This window comes from Hippopotamus amphibius, chromosome 10 (assembly GCF_030028045.1).
Source record: "Hippopotamus amphibius kiboko isolate mHipAmp2 chromosome 10, mHipAmp2.hap2, whole genome shotgun sequence".
NCBI lineage: Eukaryota > Metazoa > Chordata > Mammalia > Artiodactyla > Hippopotamidae > Hippopotamus > Hippopotamus amphibius.
Window position 1 is genome coordinate 113837143 of NC_080195.1, and position 20162 is coordinate 113857304.

Here is a 20162-nt window from a genome sequence, read left to right on the forward strand (position 1 = left end):
AGTGCTCCCCAGAAATGCAAAGAGAATGCAACGCAGGACGTGTGCCCCCAGGAGAAAACCCAGCTCCACGGCACAGGGCAAAGCAGGGCAAGTCGCCTCTATGGGGACGGAGGACGAGGCTTCCCCAGGGAACGGGCGGAAATGAAAATTCACCAACTTGTGGATCATAAATCTCACGTGTCGTAAACCTCTTTCTAAAACCTGGGATTACTTTTCGGAGTCAACTGCCACCCTGCCAAGTACCCTTTGCTGGGAGTTCTCAGAAAGACGATCCTTTCACAACCGTACCCGGCAGCACATTTCTGGGGTAATAAATCGTGGGTCTTAAAGCAAGTTAAACCACATCTAAAGGAGACAGCTCTTCTCTACGATAAAACCACACGTGGACGTGGCTTTGCCTTCCGCGGTGCGGACGGGCCACGGGCCACTTACAGATAAACATGATCTCCTCGTTGCCATCCTCAGCCATGGCCGCCACCTGTCAGGACAGAGCACCACGTTAGTGACAGGCGTCTGGCCAAAGGCATTTCTTAAACTGAAGTACAGTTGATTTACGATGTTGTGTTAACTTCTGCCGTACAGCAAAGTGGTTCAGTTATACATACATACACGTTCCTTTTCAGATTCTTCTCCCCTGGCATTTTTAAAGACAGTTCCTGCTAACGGCCCCCTGGAGCCTGTGTGACTTTGTGCTTTTTTAAAAAAATATTTTATTCTGTTTTTCTGGCCGCACCACGCAGCTTGCAGGATCTTAGCTCCCCGACTAGGAATCGAACCTAGGCCCCGGCAGTGGAAGCTCGGAGTCCTAACCACTGGACCGCCAGGGAAGTCCCTGATTTTGTGCTTTACAGGCAACATGCAGTAGGGTCCCCTTTATCGTGGGTTGGGTGGGGGCCTTGAAATGTTTTCTCACCTAGCATGCTGCTGCTTTTTTAATACGCCACTGACGCGAAAGGCTCTGGATCAGGACATCTGCGTGAACTCAGGCTTCCAACTTTCATATCAGCCATCCATTTCCACTTGTAAAATACACATACCACCGTTTTTTAAAAGCCAGTGTTCACATTGGTGCTCCTATTTTCTCCCTCCCTCACAGGGCTGTGAATTCCTCCAGGGCAACCACATCTCACGCAACCTCTATTTTTCTCCACCTGCCAGTCTGTGCGTGACACCAAATTTCTCTTGGGGACGAAAGCACCGGCTGACATCACGGAGGAGAGCCCTCCTGCTCTCCACAAAACCTTTCCCACATCCGGTCACTTCCACCTCCTGTTCAACCTTCAGGCGCACCTCCACGGCGGGCAGTTGCGCTCAGGCCCCCTACATATTCAGGGGTGATCTGGACATGGTCACTGTGGGGCCTCAGATTCCATAAAACGGAAATTAAAATACTCCTCTCGTGTAGTTGTGGGGGGAGAACAAGCTGAGATACACCCCGTGTGTGCCACTCAATGATCGTTCCTCTTCCCTCTCACCCCTCCATCCCCAATTAAGCTAACCCAGCGCATCCTTCCTGCATCCCACTCCTGGCCCAGCCACGAGGGAGCAGGTGGAAGGAAAGAGAGGGAGGCTATAATGGGGCACCAGAGGGATCCTCGTGGGGCTGGAACACCCTGTACCTGGACTGCATCAAGGTCACCATCCCCGCTGCCATCCGGTACTGCAGTTGTGCAGGGTGGTACCACTGGGGGAAATTTTCACACATGCAGTGACGTGACCAGGGCAGCCTCCAAGTCCTACCGGTGGGGAGCCCTGGACAGGGTGGTGGGGGCCGTCGGGCCTGGGCCGCCACGGCTGGGCTGGTGATGGACACGTGGGGCCGGCTGCTGCCAGCCTGTCCACTGTTTCACGTGCTCATACTAAAACTACGTGTACATGGTGCCAATAGACTCACACTCTTCCCACGTCCTCCTCTTGTTGCCTCTCTGAGTGCTTCCCCCAAAGCGGGCCTTGAACGCGTGCCAAGCCCACCAAACATCTTTCCCTTCACCTCACCTGACCTCTGGGTCACACCAGACGTGGCCGAGCGCCCTCCTGCACAGCCCCTCCTCTCCCGTCCCTGATGAGCTGCTCTCTCCCAGTGCCCCGACTCCCCGGGGAGGCATCCTCCACCACCTGACTGTCGTGCTGGCTCCGTGCCGGCCCCGTCTCGTGCCTCCTTATGCTGGACCCTCTTCCCCGGCAGTCACACCTGCTTCTGCGGCTGATGCTCACACCACGTGATGCTGGGGACGCTTCGCAGGGTCCCACACCTACACCCAGCTCCGCAGCCGCACCTCTGCCTGGAAGCCCGTAGCAGCTCAACACACCGAAAACAAACCCCGGGCCACTCCCAGCTTCCCTGCCTGGTGCTTCGAGGGCCACGGGCGGCCAAGCCTGGCCCTCAGGCAGGTGGTTGGGGACCAGGTCCCCTCCTACAGAGGCAAACATTCGTCACCCAGAACTCGGGTGCAGGCAGCTCCTCTGCGCCACCCTCAACTCAGAGAGTCCAGAAACCTCCCGGGACTGTCAGTTCTGCACGAATTCTCTATAAAAAACACAGTGTGGTCCCGCAAGACCCCCGCCACTGGCCGTGTTCCCCACCCTGCCGCTGGCTAAACGCCGCCTGGAGAGGAAAGAGAGGGTAGGATGAGCCGCCCCTGCATCCCAGCGCAGACCAGCTGGATCCGGATCCTCCCAGAAACAGGTCCTGGAAGGGAGCCACGCACCAAACGTGGGACAGAACAGTCTTCACAGCGATGATGGCTCAGCTTCTGAGGCCTCGAGGTGCCTCCTGTAGGTGGTCAGACAGTGTTCCTCCTTCCGTGATGGGCTGACTTCACTCAGCATCGTGTCCTCAAGGTTCATCCACGCTGGACTGTGTGTCAGAACGTCCCTCTTATTAAAGGCTGAAAACACCCCGTCACACGTGTGGTCCACACCCGTTACTCGATGGACACTTGGGTGGCTTCCACGTTTTAACTGCTGTGAATGGTGCTGCTATGAACAAGGTGCAAATGCCTCTTCAGGTCCCCGCCATCCACCCTGTCTACACCCAGGGGTGCAGCTGCGGGATTACATGCTAATTCTACGTTTCATTTTTTGGGAACCACCGTGCTGTTTCTCATGGCGGCTGTGCCGGCTTCCATGCCCTCCACACCCTCACCAACACCTGCTATTTTATGGGTTTTCTGACAGTAGCAGCGGAAGTGGGGAAGGGGTGGGCAGGGGGTCGCACGTAACCACTGGACCGCGAGGGAAGTCCCGATAAGCATTATTTTTAAATGTGACCTGCAGAAGCTGGGGTTTAGAAAAAGCAATCGGTTCTGAAACACTGGAAAAGGAAAACTTCACCATTTTAAAAGACAGGTAGCTAAAAATAACTCAAAGAAAAAGGTGTTTTCAAGAAGGTTGTTGATGTAAGTACGAAACGAAGGTTCTCTCTCGTCTGTTAACCCGGCTGGGCCTTCCCGGGCCATCCCCGGCCCATCTGTGTGCCAGAGGGGAATGGATAAAGGATGGAGGGGATGAAGGCTGCTGTCCTGCACGTCCGCTATTGGCCCAGCCCACTTCGCAGTCTCTCCTCTTCGGTGAGTAAAGCGGTGCTCTTGACAGAAATATAAGGTAAGCCACACATGGAATACCTTTTAGCTAAAAGGTTTTTAGTCAAGTTTTGAAATAATTACAGGAAGTTTCAAAAATAGCACAGGGAGGTCCCCCGAACCCTTCGTGCGGTTTTCCCCAGGAGTTATATCTTATGTAACAGTGTATGACACCACAGCCCTCCACTAACTGCAGCACACTCTCAAAACCAGGATATTGACCTTGGCACTGTGCGTGTGAACGCAGTTCTGTGTCTTCTCATCGCAGGTGCAGACTCATGGGACCACCTCCACAGTCCAGATTCAGGAATGTTCTATCACTGAAAAGACCTCACTCGTGTGCCCTTTTACAGTCACACCCTGTCCCCGACCATCCCTCACCCCTGGCAACCACTAAGCTGTTCTCCAAGTCTACAATTTCATCATTTCAAGAATGTCATATAAAGGGAGCCGCACAGTATGTGGGCTTTTGAGACTGGCTTTTTTTCTACTCAGCACAATGGGGTTGGGTTGCTACCTATATCAATAGTTCATCCCTTTTACTGCTTCTTATGCCTCCGTGTGAATTAACCACTCACTCACTGAAGGACACTTCGTTGTGTCCCCAGTTTGGGCTGTTACAAATAAAACTGCTATGAACAACTGCACACAGGGGTTTTTTTTGGACATAAATTGACATTTCTCTGGGATAAACGCCCAAGAATGTAATTACGGGGTCCTACGTTAGGTGGATGTTTAGTTTTTAAAGAAACTGCTCCACTGGCAACGTCTGAAAGCTCCAACTTCTCGGCGTCCATGCCAGCATTCGGTGTCACCGTGTTTTATTTTAGCCATTGTCACACGTGTGCAGTGGCAAATCGTGGTGGTTTCGATTCGCATTTTCCTCACGGTTAATGACACAGCACATCTTTTCCTGTGCTTCTCTGCCAGGTGTGAATCCCCTTCAGTAAATGTCTCTCTGTGTCTTTCGCCCACTTTCTAGTCGGCCCCTAGCTGTCCCACTGCCCTTCAGTGTGACACAGGCTGCGTGCGCGGGGCCTCGCCTCCACCGTCACCCGGGGTTCGTCTGTCCTCCTGTTTCCGGAGCCCCCCTTGCTTCCATTGTCTTGGTTTTCCTTTGATCTGGGGAGCACATTTTCCAGTAGTTTCCTTAGAATCGTGCCTGGGAGGTAATCTCTTCCGAGGACCTGCCTTGTCTGCAAACATCTTTACTCCAATCTCGCAGGCCAGCTGCTCTGCCTGGTTCGCAGTGGTTCTCCTGCAGAAGGTTGAAAGCGAGACTCCATCGTCCTCAGCTTCCAATGCTCCCACAGAGGGGTCTGAGGACTTCCCAGCAGGCAAACCCTCTGTATGTGACTCCCCACCCTCGAATCTCTTAGACTGTTTTGGCTCCAGGGACCTGAAGCCTCGGCGCTGAGCTCGGGCTGGCCCTTTCAGCCTGGCTCTCCTGTCCTGCAGTCCTCGGATTTTCTTGTGTTATTTCTTTTATAATTTCTTCAGCTTCCTCTTTCCGAACCTCTTGGTTTCATCAACGACGACATCTGTTTTTCTGATTTTCATATCTGGTTCTTTAGAAGGGATTTCTGAGCAAAGGCGGCAAGAGAGGTCTGCATTCTGCCATCTTAAAAATGGAAACGGAGCTAAGCGCTGACCTCCAGGCGGATGAGAGCTCTAACGGGCAGTCATCTTGCTTAATAAAAAAAAAGCAGAATGTGAAGCCCGATTCTTACTTAATAGGCCTTGTGAGACAGATATTTAAAACTAGGCACCCTGAGAGCTTTGGTGGTGAAAAGATCCTCACACATTCTCAACATAAGGGTGGGAGCACAGCGGAAGGAGAAACCGCAGAGAACAAAGCCCAGAGAAGTCAGATGTGTGGGAAAAAGGGACGCAGAGGGATGGAGGGGGGTGGGGGAGGGGCGCACAGGGGTCAGTGCACAGAAAGCTGAAGCCGCCTGGTCGGAACAGGTTCTGTAAACCTCCTAACACGGCACCAAACTGCATGTAGGTTTTTGGTCACCGTAAAAGGCAAACTTACTACAACTCATTAGCACCCATATTCTTTAAGCTTACAAAACGCCAAAGACCTAAGTTACAAAACACTAGAGGTGCTCCTTCCCGAAGTCAGACTCTGTCCAGCAGGTAGGGTCCCCTCTCCCGAGGGCGAGCGGGGGTGACAGTCCCGGCACACGGCCCCGTGCAGGCCCCTGGCAGGAATCACGACTCGGGGACGGTCGGACCACGACACCTGCCTCGGGCCACGTCGCGCTGGGAGGCCATTTACTGCGGGCTTTCTGATGGTACCTGCAGTATTTCAGCACGTAGGCCGGAGAAGCAGATGGTGCTGAACACTGAAAACAAGCCTGACGGAGCCAATAACACCCGCACCTCTCGGTGAAGAAGGGCGTCACCTCTGGAAAGCCCACACTTCCCTTTCGTGTACGTGTGTGGAAACCTGACCCCACGGGCTCTGGGAGACTCCAGGGGCACATCCAGAGCTGGGCTTCCTCGGATACCATGAGGACGAGCGGCTTCCACTGGGTCCCCGCCGGGACCCTGAGCCACTCCGTCCGTGACGGCCAAGGGGTCCCCTCCACCCAAAGGGTCCATGAGCGGCTTCCCAGCCTCCGCGACCCCTTTCTCTTGTTTCCTCCTCCAGAAACGCCCTCCATCTGCCGAAGCCCACCTAACCTTTCCAAATGGTCCCTCCTCTCTAGAGCCCCCCCCCCGGCCACGCCTGTCACACGCCAGGCAGGCACGCCGCCCCCTTCTCCCGAGGGAGGCCCCACCCCACCTGCGCCTCCCTTACCACACACCTCTCCCTGCTGCAGAGAGTCACACCCTGGATTCTTCAAGCCAGCCTCCAACAGACCTCTCTCATGAAGACAAACAAAAAAGTTCTAACGTCACCTCCGCCTGGCTCTAATGCCCCACTTCTGTCTCCTTTCACTGCAGAAATCCTGGGAAGGCCTCTCTCTTGAATGGGAAGAATCGCCCTGAAGCTCCACCAAAGGCTTTCCCCACATCATCCCCTGGGCAGCATTCAACCCCTCCCCCTGGAAACACTTTCCTGCGAGGTCTCCCCGTTGTCCCATCCCACCTGCTGCTCCCCCCGCGGCCCCTCTTGTGTTCCCATCTCCCATCCAAAGCCACCACAGTGGGGCAACCCAGGCTGGCTCCCCCGTCCTCGCTCCATCCGGACCCAGCAGGTACCCGCCATCACCTCCCACGCCCAAGTCCACCAGGCCTCTGACCCACCTCTCTGCCGATGGTCCCACAAAAAGTGTTTTACAAAATGCTAGTTTCTTCCCTTCAGCCGACAGTGTAAGCTGCTCAGCCTTACTTTCAACAGCTGCAAGGGACGTAGTTTCCAGCATATTATAAATATTAACTTTTCAAAATAAAACTGTTATGTGGCTCTTTTAAACATGTCCATTGGAGTCGAAGCAGCACATTGTGATACCCACTGCCATCTGGTCACAAGGCACGTGGACAAGCTCTTCTCCAGCTGTCAGGAGGCTCACGGCACTTCCGTCTCTACCGTCGTCTGTGTGCATCACTACAGATGTTCAACCCAACGTGTTCTATCTGTGCTTGACATGACTACCGACCCCCTTTTACACATACAGATCAAATTAGTCTTGATTTCCTGTGACCGTGAGTCTGTGCCCATTTCTCCTGGACTATCGTTCCAATAACTGGGACAACGCTGGTCAACACGGCAATGCCGTCCACACTAATGAACCGTCACCTGACACAGACGCTGGCTTTAATGAGGCACACAGGACGTTTCCCCCCACCCATTTACTCCATTCGTATCGTGGGACTGGATTCAAAGGCTGTGCCTACCTGCTGCTTCTGCAGGTGTGAGCGCAGCAGACCCTGCTCCACAGACAAGCAGTCAGGACGGAGGAGCTTTGTCACGGCCGCCACGCAGCAATGACCACATGCGTGAGGTCTCTCACGTTTGGGAACTGACCCCGGCCCACACCAAGGCTGGGGCTGGGGGTCACCAGCTTCTGGACAGTGGGAGGGACCCTTCCTTAGGATGCGGCACTTAAGGAAGGTGAGGACCAGGACCATGGGCCCTGGGCAAGAGTTTCTCCCATCCCGAGGGGCAGTTTGAAGATGCCACTGGGCTCCCGGACCCCAATTCCCCGACCACTCCTGCAACCTGCACACCTGTCACCTGCACCTCAGTGAGTGGCACCCCCTGTCACCCCTTGCACATTCCCCACCCAAAGCAGCAGCAAGGCCTGCCTCTCCTAGAAATACTCTTTGTCCTGTCCTGACACCTCATTTCCCTTTCTACTCCGACCCTAATTCTAGGGCAACCTTGTTGGACAGGCACAGGGTCCTCTCTAAAAAGACACAGATCCCGCTGGACCCCTGCCCAAAGCCCCCAGTGGCGTCCCCTGGCGTTCAGGGTGAACTCTGAGTACAGCCTGTGCTGCCCACCTGTGCTGCCCCAACTCAGCCACACAAAGCTTGCTGCTGCCCCAGGGCCTTTGCACTTGCCATGTGTGCCTCTGACACCCTCATCCCAGACCGCTACTGAAGCCCTCACAGCACTGGTGGTCTTCATTCAAACATCCCCTACTCAGACGGACCTTCCTGGTCCCCACGCACGAGTGTGCCTGCCCGCTCCCTGCCCCAATCCACCCCCCGCCTCCACCTGCCGCCCTTCCTACCTTCTCCTCCATGTTCTAACCACTGTGCACCTCCCTCCCTCCAGATCATTCGGTCCACTAGACAGGGCCTTCTCTCTTGCTCTCTGCACGTGATAACTGCTGGGTGGATGGCCAATGGACACGCGCAGGCGTGAACCATGTGAGATGAACGAGACAGGTATCGTCACATGTCACAACTGCGAAAAGGGGGCTGAGAAAGCATTTGAGTCCCTGCTCTCGATCCCAACCTGTCAGATCACAGCTGCCTTTCGTCTTCCTTAAATCTGCAAAATGGGAGGAGTGTTCTTCTGGGCTTCCACACAGACAATGATATCAAAAGAATGGTATATAAGAGGTATATCCCACGCTAACAGAGTTCTTTCTCAAATATAATTATTCCCAGAAAAGCTATTAGCCTTCCCACTGGGATCGATTTTTAAATTTATTTATTGGTCTTCTGGAAAAAATAACTGTTCCTTCTGCTTACAAAATAGAACATATTATTGTATCCTCTGTTGGCAGCTTTTCTGCAAAAATATGAATCAAAGATATAGGAGAAAAAAAACTTTAGCAGGATAAATCTTACTATTTTTCCCTTTCAAATTCAAACTATGGTCCTATTTCTTATCCATTCGCCATAAGGCAGTGATGTCAAGGAAATCCAGAAGCAGAGTGAAGCAATGAAAATGTGGAAAATGGGAAAACGTCCAGGTTTGAAACAAAGTGGGGGGGGGGGGGGGAGGCTGACTTATGAAAACAAAGTGTCTACATCCTTCTACTCTCCAGGGAGACTTCTCCCTGTTGCTTTTTAAGATTTGCCACAAAACCACTTGCTCATTTACTTTGCATCCTTAAAAAATACCTCCAGGAACCCAGCTGGGTTCTCCAAATGCATGTGGTGAGTCCGGACTCTGAGAGTGGCTTGAGCGAACGTGGCTTCTGCGGGTTGGCAGCTTAACATGTGCACACGGGTGCACGTGTCTCTGATCACACTTGTTCCTACCATTTTCATCTGCCCTTGGTGGGGGAGGGGGCGACTTCTGAGCCTTTGCGAAACAACTGTCATCCACTACATGAAGCGCTTCATAAAGACGGACGCGTAGCCACCGCAGCTACCAGGAAGGCGAGCACTTGCACAGCGTTCCCACGTTCTTCTCACGGCCGAGCCTCACCGCAAATGACCGTCCCCTCGCCAGCGCCCACCTGGCCGGCCCACCTGTCCGCGCCAGGGCGGGGCCGGCGCGCCGCTGCCCAGCGCAGCCACCCACCCGAGGGCGGGCGCGCGTCCGCTGCGCGCGGATTTCACGCCCCTGCCTCCGCCACCCAGGGGTGCACACAGACGGGATGCAGGTTCCCCGGGGAGGGGGCTGCGGGTGGAGGTGGGGGGGACCGGGGCAGCCGCCTCGCCCGAACCCGGGGGTCTGCCCGGCTGACCGCAGCGGCGGGGGTCCCGGGACCCTCCCCGCGCGCCCCCGGGGGCCGGGCCCAGCACGGGCGAGAGTGACATCACGAGGGACCGCCGGCGACGAGGGCGCCCGGGGGCGGGCCGGGGGCCGGGGGCCGGGGCAGGAGGACCCCCCGCGCCGCGCCCACGGGCGAGCGCGGCCCGGGCCCCGAGCGGGCGGGCCGGGGGCCGGGGGGCCGGGCGGCGGGGGGCGGCGGGGCCCGCGGCGGGCGGGCGGGCGGCGCGCGGGGCGATCCCGGAGCGGCTCCGGGAAATCCAGCCGGGTTTTGACTCCGATCGCCCACGGTGCCCGCAGCCGGCGAATGTAACAAAGAACAGGCGGCATGGCGGCCGGACCGGGGCGGGCGGCGGGCCGGGCGGGGCGGGGGCGGCGGGCCGGGCGGGGGCGGCGGGGGCGGCGGCGGGCGGGGCGGGGGCGGCGCGCGCGGGGCCGGCGGCGGGCGCGGGGCCCGGGCTTTACCTGCCTCCGGAATGTGCAGAGCGGGATCGGATCCGGGCTCCGGGTTGCGATCCGCTCCGGAAACTGCGCAGCACCGGAAGCCGGGGGGCGGCGGCGGGGCATTGTGGGACTCGTAGTTCCCTCGGGGCGCGGGCGGTGCGGACGCGAGAGCGGGCGGCGCGCACCGGAGAGCGGGGTGCGGGCGGCGTGGACTGGAGACCCGGGGCGCGGGCGGCGTGCACGGGAGAGCGGGATGCGGGCGGCGTGGACGGGAGACCCGGGGTGCGGGCGGCGTGCATGGGAGAGCGGGATGCGGGCGGCGTGGACGGGAGACCCGGGGCGCGGGCGGCGTGGACGGGAGAGCGGGGTGCTGGCGGCGTGGACGGGAGAGCGGGGTGCGGGCGGCGTGGACGGGAGACCCGGGGCGCGGGCGGCGTGCACGGAAGAGCGGGGCGCAGGCGGCGTGGACGGGAGACCCGGGGCACGGGCGGCGTGGACGCGAGAGCGGGCGGCGTGGACGGGAGACCCGGGGCGCGGGCGGCGTGGACGGGAGAGCCTGGGAGTAGGCGGTGGGGACGCGGAACGGGCGGTGTGGGCGGGAGAGCGGAGGAGCGGGCGGTGTGGACGCGGAGCGGACGGCCTGGACGCGGAAGCGGGCAGTGTGGACGGGGAACGGTGGAGCGGGCGGCGTGGACCAGCGAGCCCCAGAATGCGGGTCGTTGGACGGAGGAGGTGTCACAAACCAGAGGAGCGGGAGCGGATGGGGTGGACGCGGGGCAGCAGTGCAGACAGGACTGTGGCAGAGCGCGGGCTGGGTGCGCAGGGCAGTGGCGAGGCGTGGACGGGGCGCGGGGTGAGCGGGCGGCGTGGATCCGGATCGGCCGGGAGAAGCGGGGCGGGTTGCGGCTGCCGTTTCCCCGGGGCTGGAGGGGGCGGCCGGCGGGCACGCGCGGCCCCTTACCCGGCGGCGCAGCCGGGAACCGCGGCCCAGGAGAGCTTCGCAGCTCGCACAGCCCCACCCCACCCCCTGGTCGAGCCTTCATTTCCTTTGGGGGGGGGGGGGTTAGGTGGGAGAGGGGGTCAAGATTTTCTCTAAAACAGGTCTAAGATTCGCTGCCCGAGCATAATGATTTCTGAACTTAGCTCAGGGGCTGCTGCCATTCTCCTTGGTCACCTTTCTGTCCGCCCAGGAAACGCGTAGAAGCGCTGTGCCCCCCAAGCTCGTGAATTAGAGCAGCTCGCTGGTGAGTGGAGAGCCGGGCATTTCAATCCAGGCCCGTGGGTCCCCGAAGTCCCCGCCTTAATCGCGACCCCACCCCGCTCTGTGCAAAGTTCGGACACGGACCCAGGCTGCGAAATTGAGGCCAGAGGGCTCCCTGGCGCTGAGTGTCTCTGTCCCCTCCCCCTGCCTAGCTTGGGGGCTGGTGTGGCCTCTTGACCCCCACCATTCAGTGGATAAGCGGTCACAAAGTATCAGAAATAGAAAGGCACTAGCAGGATCGTTTATCTAGTCCCGCCGTCTCAGATTCAGAGAGGGAAGCTGTCTTGTTCATTTCTGCCTGGCAAAAACCTTCATTAATAAAGTCAAAGAGAGGGGCTGGACTGAGGGAAATGACTTGATATTAGAAAGGGCTCACTCCCCTTATATATGTAAAGCCCTGAAGAACCAATAAGAAAAACATAAAGAACCCAACAGAAAAATGAACAGCCTGTGGACAGTTCACAGAAAATACAATGGCTCCTAAGCATAGGAGGTGCTAGTCAACTATATTGTAGCAACTATGCATGTAAGCAAAATTGCAGTGAGGTCATTTTTATCTATTACATTAGCAAAGGTTTTCAAAGTTTAGTAAGCATGATTTTGAAGAGGCTGCAGAGAAACAAACGGTCTCATCTTTCCAGGTGGCTGACTTAATGGTACAGCCTTCATCTGGGTCATCTTGTTAATATCCACAGACATTCTAGATGCACATCGCCTTTGGCCCAGCAGTCCCACCTGCAGGAATTTATCCTTCGGCCAGACTCACTTGTATGATTGGTCCGTGTATGAGGTTGATTCCCCCCCCACCCCTTGGCCGCATTGTGTGGCTTGTGGGAACTTAGTTCCCTGACCAGGGATTGAACCTGCACCCTTGGCAGTGAAAGCACAGAGTCCTCGACTGCCAGGGAATTTCCAAGGTTGATCTTAAGTACCCATCAGCGGGGCATGTCCACAGCGAGTGGGGACGGAGCCTACCGAGTGTGGGGTGCCGCTGGGGCTCATTGCACTCCCCCCACCCCCCCTTGACGATCTGCGGTGGCTTCCCTGTGACTCCCACTGTAGGTCTGCACTACAGCCTTCCACACCTGGATCACCTCACCTGTGCCCCTCCCCTCCACCCAGCTCGCGCCCCACCCAGCAGTGAAGACCCAGCCTCACGGCAGCTTCTGTTCTTCCAACACATTCCCAAGCTCTGCACTTACTCCCTCTATCTTGTAACACGTTCCCAGGTTCTCCACCACCATCTCCCCATCCTTCAGGTCTTTGCCCAAATGCACCCCAACTCCCCAAAGCCCCAAACTGATGACAGCTAACGTGCACCCCCCCCCACACACACACCTACACACCCACCCCTCTGGTGACATCGTTCACAATTCTCATCCCAGATGGCTGGTCCTCTGGTCTCTGCACCCTGAATAAGTACTGGCATATATGCACAAGAGCAGGTCGTTTATAGAAAACAGTGACAGGTCAGAGCAAGAGTGAAAAAGCAGACAAGACCTCAGCCCCTCTAAAGCCATTTCTCATAGCAGTGCCCAGGGATGGGTCCACATTCCCCAAGATCATTGCCTCTTCAAAAGAATTCTCAGCCTGTTCATTATATTCTGTCTGTGAGGGCTGGAAATAATTCCTTTTAAGGCAGATTTGTATCCAGAATTCTAAAGTTGAAGGTTTGTGGCTGAAAGTTCAAATTCTCGTTGTAAACAACTAATGCAACAGGCTTTTCCTGAATCCCAGGCAAAAAAAAAGAAAAACCACCTAAAAAGGATGTCATGGAGGCAGTTGGGGGAATGTGAACATAGACTGTGATACCAGATAATAGTATTGCACGAGTGTTAGATTTCCCAGGCATGATCGTTGTGTTGAATGATACTGAAGATGCCTGTGTTCTTAGAAAATGCCTTCTGAAGCATTTCGTGACACACGATGTCCTCAAACAATAATTGATCGATTGAGTGATAGATCCTGGACAGAGCAAATGTAGCAAAACTGGTGAATCTAGGTGAAGGGTATGTAGGTTATTCCTTAGGTTTGGAATTTTTAAAAATAAATTGGGAGAATTAAAAAAAAACAACAACGAAACAGAGAAGAGCTTCCATTATTGTCAGTGGATTTCCCTTCCCAAACAGAGACTAGCTGTGATGTTAGGATGTCATCAGTTTACCGTGTGGCCCCAGATCGGGGGTCGTGCTCCCAGCCCTGACCTTGGCCTGCCTGACACATGTACTTTCCAATCAACTTGTCTCATCAGCTCTGGTTTTTTGTTAATTTAAATACAGTGTATAAAACTCCTTTGGACTTCCCCGGCGGTCCAGTGGTTAGGACTCCACCCTTCCACTGCAGGGGGCACAAGTTCAATCCCTGGTGGGGGAACTAAGATCCTGTATGGCACGTGGTGCAGCCAGAAAAAATAAATAGGGGACGGTATGGACGTACATATCCTAAGCCACTTCTCTACACCGTCTCTAGCTCCTGCTCCCAGCCTGGCTAACTCTTCCCATCCAGATAAAGAGGGAAGTAATCAGCAAATAATCTCACTCCTACTATGTGCAAAGCAGTTGCACCTCACTTTCTATCATTCTCTCCCACAACAGGGAGCATTAACGTTCAGGAAACACTACGTAAGGCCACAAGTCCTCTGTCTCTCCAGTCTCCCTGCCCCATCCCCACCCAGTAGCCGCTGACGGGCCTGTGCCAGCCTGGATACCAGCCCTCCCATGGCCCTGCCCAGCATTTGCCCTCCCGACCCCACGCAGGAGCCCTCTGTGTACCCACCCTCGGGTGCCTGTTGGGGTGGGGTGATGACAACGGGGTAATGGATGGCTAAAGGCTTTACCCCAAGGGGACAGCACTCTTAGGAAGGTCCCTGGAAATCAGACGGGGTCACGTGGCCGCTGGGGGACCCCAGCCAAGCAGATCCTGACTGGAGCGCCTGCAATTCACCCGAACCCAAAAGTTCACTGGAGACACTGACGTTCCAGTATTCGCTTGGCCAAAAGGTTGGTTCGCGTTTCTCCGTAAGATCTCGAACGAACCTTTTGGCCAGTCCAATAAATGACTTTAGCTCCAGGCCTAAAGCAGGTGCTGAGCGACTTACTAACCATGAAAGAAGAATGTCAGGAGGACGGCTCCTCCTTTAAGCAGCTGACCAGGCTGACACCTCTTGAAAGAAAGACCAGAATCCCGAGATCCTCAGAGAAGCCTCGGGACTTTGGGGACAGCACAGGACTCAGCGAAAACAACTCAGTGTTTAGTGTTCCGTGGGCACGTTTATTTCCTTCAAAGACTGTTGTGTTCCAGCCACATCTTCCCGGAATGAACCAACCGCACAGGGTCGGCGCGGGACCACAGTCTGCTATTAAAGTGCTACCCAGGGGTACAATCATTGTCGGGTAAATCCATCACCATGCTTGGTCATCCAGCCAAAGCTCTCCACATACCTGGAAAACCTCTTTTCTTCTTAAAAAAAAAAAAATGTAGCTTTGAAATGACGTTGGGGAAAAAAATCTTTAAGCCTAAATTATAGACGGCATGTCGCTGACCAGCTGGAAGCTGGGTGAATGGGGCGGTTTGTTGCATTCCAAACACCTCCTCATCCGGAAGGTAGGAACGTCAAAAAAAAGGAACCAGAGAGGTGTAACCTGAGTTTGCTTAAAGGATTAGCAGTGCTGGTGTCCCCGAGCTGCTTGCTTTGGTCCTCACGCCTTGGCAGGTCTGGGGCAGTGGAGGCAGGGCCTGGCGTCAGGGTTGAGGCCGGCACCGAGATCTGTTTTTCATCTGATGGAGTTAAACGTTCTGACTTCCAACATCCACCAACTTATACTCTCAGGTTTCAAGACCCAGAGCCGTGAGATCATTACTCAGAAAATATTCGAACTGAGTGGCCGCAGCGTAAAGGAATCTTTCCCTTTTTGTTCAAGAAGAAACTCTGCAACATTCTTCTACAGATGTGGCCAGTGAAACCAATCGAACATCTGGACAGGCATCCAATTTGTCACCGGTTGGCAGCGGCGGGCCCAGGCTGCTTGTGAACTTAAACTTGAGACCTGATTTAAATAAAGTGCTCGGTTTAAACCTCCTTCCTTACAGCAGGCTTTCAACTGGAACGATGAGATGGGTACTTCTGTTGATGTTACATGAAAACACACGCACACACCTACAGGTCCATCTCATTCCTCCGCAAAGAACACAGGCGCGTCCTTAAATTAATCCAAAGGAGTGTTGACCGCTCACTAAAACCAACGTGAGCAGCTGGTTCCAGACATACACACACACATTAATATTAGTGTCCATGAGAAATTGCTTTCAAGGCACCACTCTGCAAAAAGTTCATCAAGACAAAACAAAAACAGAAGCCCTCAAACCACTCTGACGTGTGGAAAAAGTAACGGAATAGGTGATTTACAAATGAGTAGGTTTTGCATTTGGTGTATAATCTTAATTGATGTTTGGCCTTAATGACATTTACCTTCACATAGATATCCTACATCATTAAAAAACAGACCTGGATAAACAGCTCGGAAAGGAAACATTCACAGTGTCAACACAGCCCATGTTCTCCTGGGGCTGCCCTGACCCTATGCTTTTTTTCTTGTCCCATTTTCTGCGACATTGGTGTCCTCCCTGTAACTTTAGAAAAAGCTATTCGGTGGCGATTGTGTGCACGTCTGGAGGGTGGGCTCCCGGACTGACTCAAATGTACAGGGTTCTTGCTGTGCATCTAACAGACACCAAGAAACACATCTCCCCAGCAACACTGCCCCTCTCCTGTTAATGCACGTGCTTCTCATGCATGGGCAGGCGCAGCCCATCTGACACTGTCCCAGGACCCTGAAGAGGTTTCAAGTCATGAGGAAGCTGAGAAAGCAGAGCCCTGGATGAAAGAGTGAACGCTCGTGAGGTCATTCAGGAATGGGAAAGGTTAAGACTTTTTTTAGAGCGAGCAAGTTGAATCTGAAGCTCTGACACCTTCACACTTGAATAAATCGAGTCCAAATCAAACAAAAAATTGTACTAACATCTTCCGAAATTCTGACACGACATCCTCTTAGAATTGATTCTGGAATGTCACAGGGTCTGCCAACCGCATGACAGAGAACAGTGATCCTTCAGGTACAACAGAACATTAACGAGACCATCGATTCCAAAAAGACGAGCAGCGATTACTCGCCTGTGGGGAGTAACGTGGTGTGAACATACTCTATTTTGGAATGCCAGGTGCTCATTTACAGTGATTACAATTGGAGTATAATCTTTAAAAGGAAAGCATGCTGAAAAAGTCATTTTACAGTCACTTGATAATTCTTGGGAGACCTAAGGATTTTTAAATTGTGCGTTTTAAAATAAAATTCCTTTTTTTTTTTTTTGGTTGTGCCACATGGCATGTGGGATCTTAGCTCCTTGACCAGGGATTGAACCCGTGCTCCTTGCATTGGAAGCACAGAGTCTTAACCACTGGACCACCAGGGACGTCCCAACATAAAATTGCTAATGTAGTGTTCTAATCTCTCCCTCAAAAAAAAAAAGAAAGGAAAGGAAAAAATTCTATAATTTTGATGTTCATAAAGGTTTTTTGCTCAGCCATGGCTCTCTTTACCCCTGAAATATGTTTAAGGATTCACAAAAGCACCTATAGGAAGGAACTCACCCAATTTCACATCTGTGACAGAAGCCAAGTTTTCAGTATTGACTTTACATCTCTTTGGAGGAAAATGAATCTTACTCAAGACCTTTCACCCTGATGACAACTGCTGTTGAATAAGCATGTCTCCTAGAAGCGGCTCATCCAGAAGGAGCGGACGATGTGAAAATCGTGAATGAGCCCCAGGGGAGAGGCATACGGGTGAGGAGAGTGGTTTGGAAGATGCACAGGGATATCAGCATCGTGTGCCAGGCTGGCTGTTTTTCCCACCGGAAATCAAAACAAGGGCATCCCAAGAGGGGCTGAGCACTGTTCCCAGTAGAAGTCTGAGGAGCTCACAAAAGAAACTGGATGCACGTGTGGCTCATTTCTTACTCAACTTCCATTCCTAAGACCCACACCTGAGACATAAAATAATTTCCTCTTTTGTCCTAAAAGTGCTTTGTTCCAGCTACTGGCAATATTGGCAAACCAACCTTGGACTAAAGAAAAACCATGCATGTGTGGTGACCGTGTCCTTCTGGCTGTGGCTGGTTGCTGCTGACTTCATCTCATGGGCTTGCCAGGATGCTGCACAGGGGAGAAGCAGCCCATGTGCTGGCTGCTCTGCCGGTACTATTATAGCTTCTGACGCTATAGAGAAAAATGTAAAAACCACAGAAGGATTTATATATCTCCCACTTGCAAATAGGCTCAAAGTAAACTTAGAAAAGTGTTCAGCTTAATATGCATAGGATATATTTAGTATTTGCATAATGTTTCAAGTTACATGGCTAATATCAAAGGCAAATGTCTTCCTACATCTGTCATAGTGTTTCCATTCCCATGGTAATTCCTCTGTTTGCCTGTGGCCCACCTCTCAGTACTCAGGGCCAGCGGCACTTTTTATTCTCAGCAGCCAATAAGGAGAGGTGACCCATCCATTCTGTTCACAGTGACAGCACAGAGGGACCCTCCTCCTTGTGATGCGGTCCAGGCCCGGACCAAAGTTGGAGCGTGGAGGGCAAAGCTTGTCCTCCCACCTGGCCATCCACAGCGCCTTACAGTAAGTTCCGTAATTCACACAGTGGTAAACATCCTTCTCCCATTTAATGTCAACCCTTAGATGAGAGCACAGCCCTCGCGGTGGAGCCGTCGGGTCTCATGGCTTCTGGTGGCAAATTGGGCTTTGTAGGTTCTCTCCAGGGCAAACCTCCTGGCTGGAGACCCAGGTTGTTTTTTTCCCTTTAAAAGACGAAATTGTTGGGAAAAAACCCAGCCAGACTGGCGACTGGGCGGCCGTCGGACAGCTCGCTGGCCCCCTGGCTGTGTCCAGGCGGGTGGTCATGGTGGGCCTGCGTCTGTAGCATCCCAGGGAAGGAGGCGCAGATGGCCTACAGGCAGGGGTCCAGGGGGGCGCCGTGAGCGGTGCTCTGGCCCCGGTGCCTGGAGAGCAGCTTCTTGTTCAGGATCCGGGAGAGCGTCGTCCCCTTCCTCCGAGTCCCCTCGGGCTGCTCCAGGAACACAAGGTCGTTGTGGGACTGGCTCAGGCCGGGGTCTTTCTGCTGGTGCCGCCGGCGGAAGAACAGCTTCGCACCCTTCCTTAAAATCCCTCCTGCAAGAGCAAGGCACAGGGTCAGGGGGGCTGCGGGTGAACGGCCGGGTGAGGCGTCCAGGAGGAAAGGAAAGAAGGCAGCTCCGGCGACTCTCCTACGAGACGGTCTGTGCCTGCAGCACGCCCCGCAGTTGGCACAGGAGAGGCAGCGGGGTCTGGCCTGAGCACAGCATGAGCGCTTCCAGGGTGCAGTGAGCCGCTTAAAAAGTGAAAGTTAGGGCAGTGAGCAGGGCTGTCGCTTGGAATCCATTCCCAGGCAGGCATTTAGATCCCTGACTTTTAGGGGTCCCCCCAGCCCTGCCCGCTCCCCACCATGAAGAGGGGTACAAACGGTAGAGCACTGCTTCGTGCCCCAGAAAGGATGTGCACGCTATTAAAACCAAATTCAGGGCTCTGAGAACAATGGTACTCACTTTCTTAGGAAATTTAAATAACGTTTATTCTTTCGGCGAGGAAGAGCTTTTGGAACTCCAGATCCAGTGTGTGCCTATCAGGCCAAGTCACATGAAATGTCTGTTACTTGATCACTTTTGACCTAAAAACCTCAATTTTGTTTGCCTCGACCTATCTGCATATGATGTCAAGCGGTGGAATAGGAAACAGAAAAAAAATCAGCAGCAATGATTTCCACGGCAAGGGTTCCTCAAAGGTTAAATGCCAGCTAACACAGCCATGGGCAGAGCCCACACCTGCTTCCACTTCCACAAACGAGCTTAACGTCCTATGAACAAGGCCTAGCGGGCTCAGGGGGCCTTTCCAGCCAGGCCATGTGCACGTAGGTCTTAATGACTTTGAAAGAAGAATGGCCTGACCACCCCAATAAGGAGCTTTATAGCTAACCTGGCAATTCATTCTTTTTGTGACAGATCCAACGAATACTTCAATAGCCATGACACACGCAGAGAGCATCCGGGTGTATCCACCCGGGAGGCTGGAGGGCATGGCTTGGCTTTTCTACGTGAAATGTATGGAGAGTCGGACCGTCGCGGGATCTGACCCCCCCGCCTATGGACCTTTGCACACTCAGCACTTACCGCGTGGAAAGCAGCACACTGGGGACTTTAAGAGGCCACGTCTTGCACCTGGCATTAAGAATGCCAGTCCTCCTTGCTCTGCTGGGTTAAGCAGCAGAACGCAGTCGCTCAAGAGCTCCGAGGAATTAGCTGAATTTAATGTGGTCAAAGCTGCACAAGAGATTTTTTTTTCATTGTCTCTTTGGATACAATCAACCTAGACTCATTAGGACTTTTTTTTTTTTTTTTTACAATTGTTTGAAGTTGGGAGGCAGTGTACAGGGGGTCTGAGGACAGCTGGAAAGGGCTCGAAGCAGAAGCGTGGGTATAAAAGTGTCAGTGGCTTTACTCTTGTCCCTAGGCCTGACCGGCTGCTCCTTGGGCCATAAAGGTCCATTCCCGGAGCCGTTCAAACCCCTGTAAGATGCGGCGTATCTTGAAAAATCACCAGGTAGGGTGTGTGATGGCGGGAGTCACCACCACTTACCAGGGCTTGAC

At 54.0% G+C, this 20162-nt stretch overlaps 2 protein-coding genes across 11 annotated transcripts in view; both read right to left on the minus strand.

The window, feature by feature from the left end:
* The window catches only part of PRDM15 (PR/SET domain 15), a 53812-nt gene extending 43558 nt beyond the window's left edge, over positions 1 to 10254 (minus strand). For 2 of the 6 annotated variants that reach the window (XM_057697389.1, XM_057697388.1), the window contains exons 1-2: positions 10177 to 10253; positions 433 to 478 (exon numbers count right to left, since the gene is read on the minus strand). In XM_057697389.1, coding sequence (XP_057553372.1) covers positions 433 to 469 — 37 coding nt within the window. In that variant the 5' untranslated portion in view covers positions 470 to 478; positions 10177 to 10253. Of the gene's footprint in view, positions 1 to 432; positions 479 to 913; positions 1020 to 1995; positions 2487 to 9113; positions 9805 to 10176 lie in introns of those variants that run through there. The other 4 variants (XM_057697390.1, XM_057697391.1, XM_057697392.1 and 1 more) reach the window with 4 other exon arrangements.
* Positions 10255 to 14670: 4416 nt separating this feature from the next.
* C2CD2 (C2 calcium dependent domain containing 2) overlaps positions 14671 to 20162 on the minus strand; it is a 56352-nt gene continuing 50860 nt past the window's right edge. For 2 of the 5 annotated variants that reach the window (XM_057696753.1, XM_057696760.1), the window contains one exon: positions 17549 to 18651. In XM_057696753.1, coding sequence (XP_057552736.1) covers positions 18431 to 18651 — 221 coding nt within the window. In that variant the 3' untranslated portion in view covers positions 17549 to 18430. Of the gene's footprint in view, positions 18652 to 20162 lie in introns of all 5 variants that reach the window. The other 3 variants (XM_057696755.1, XM_057696756.1, XM_057696754.1) reach the window with 3 other exon arrangements.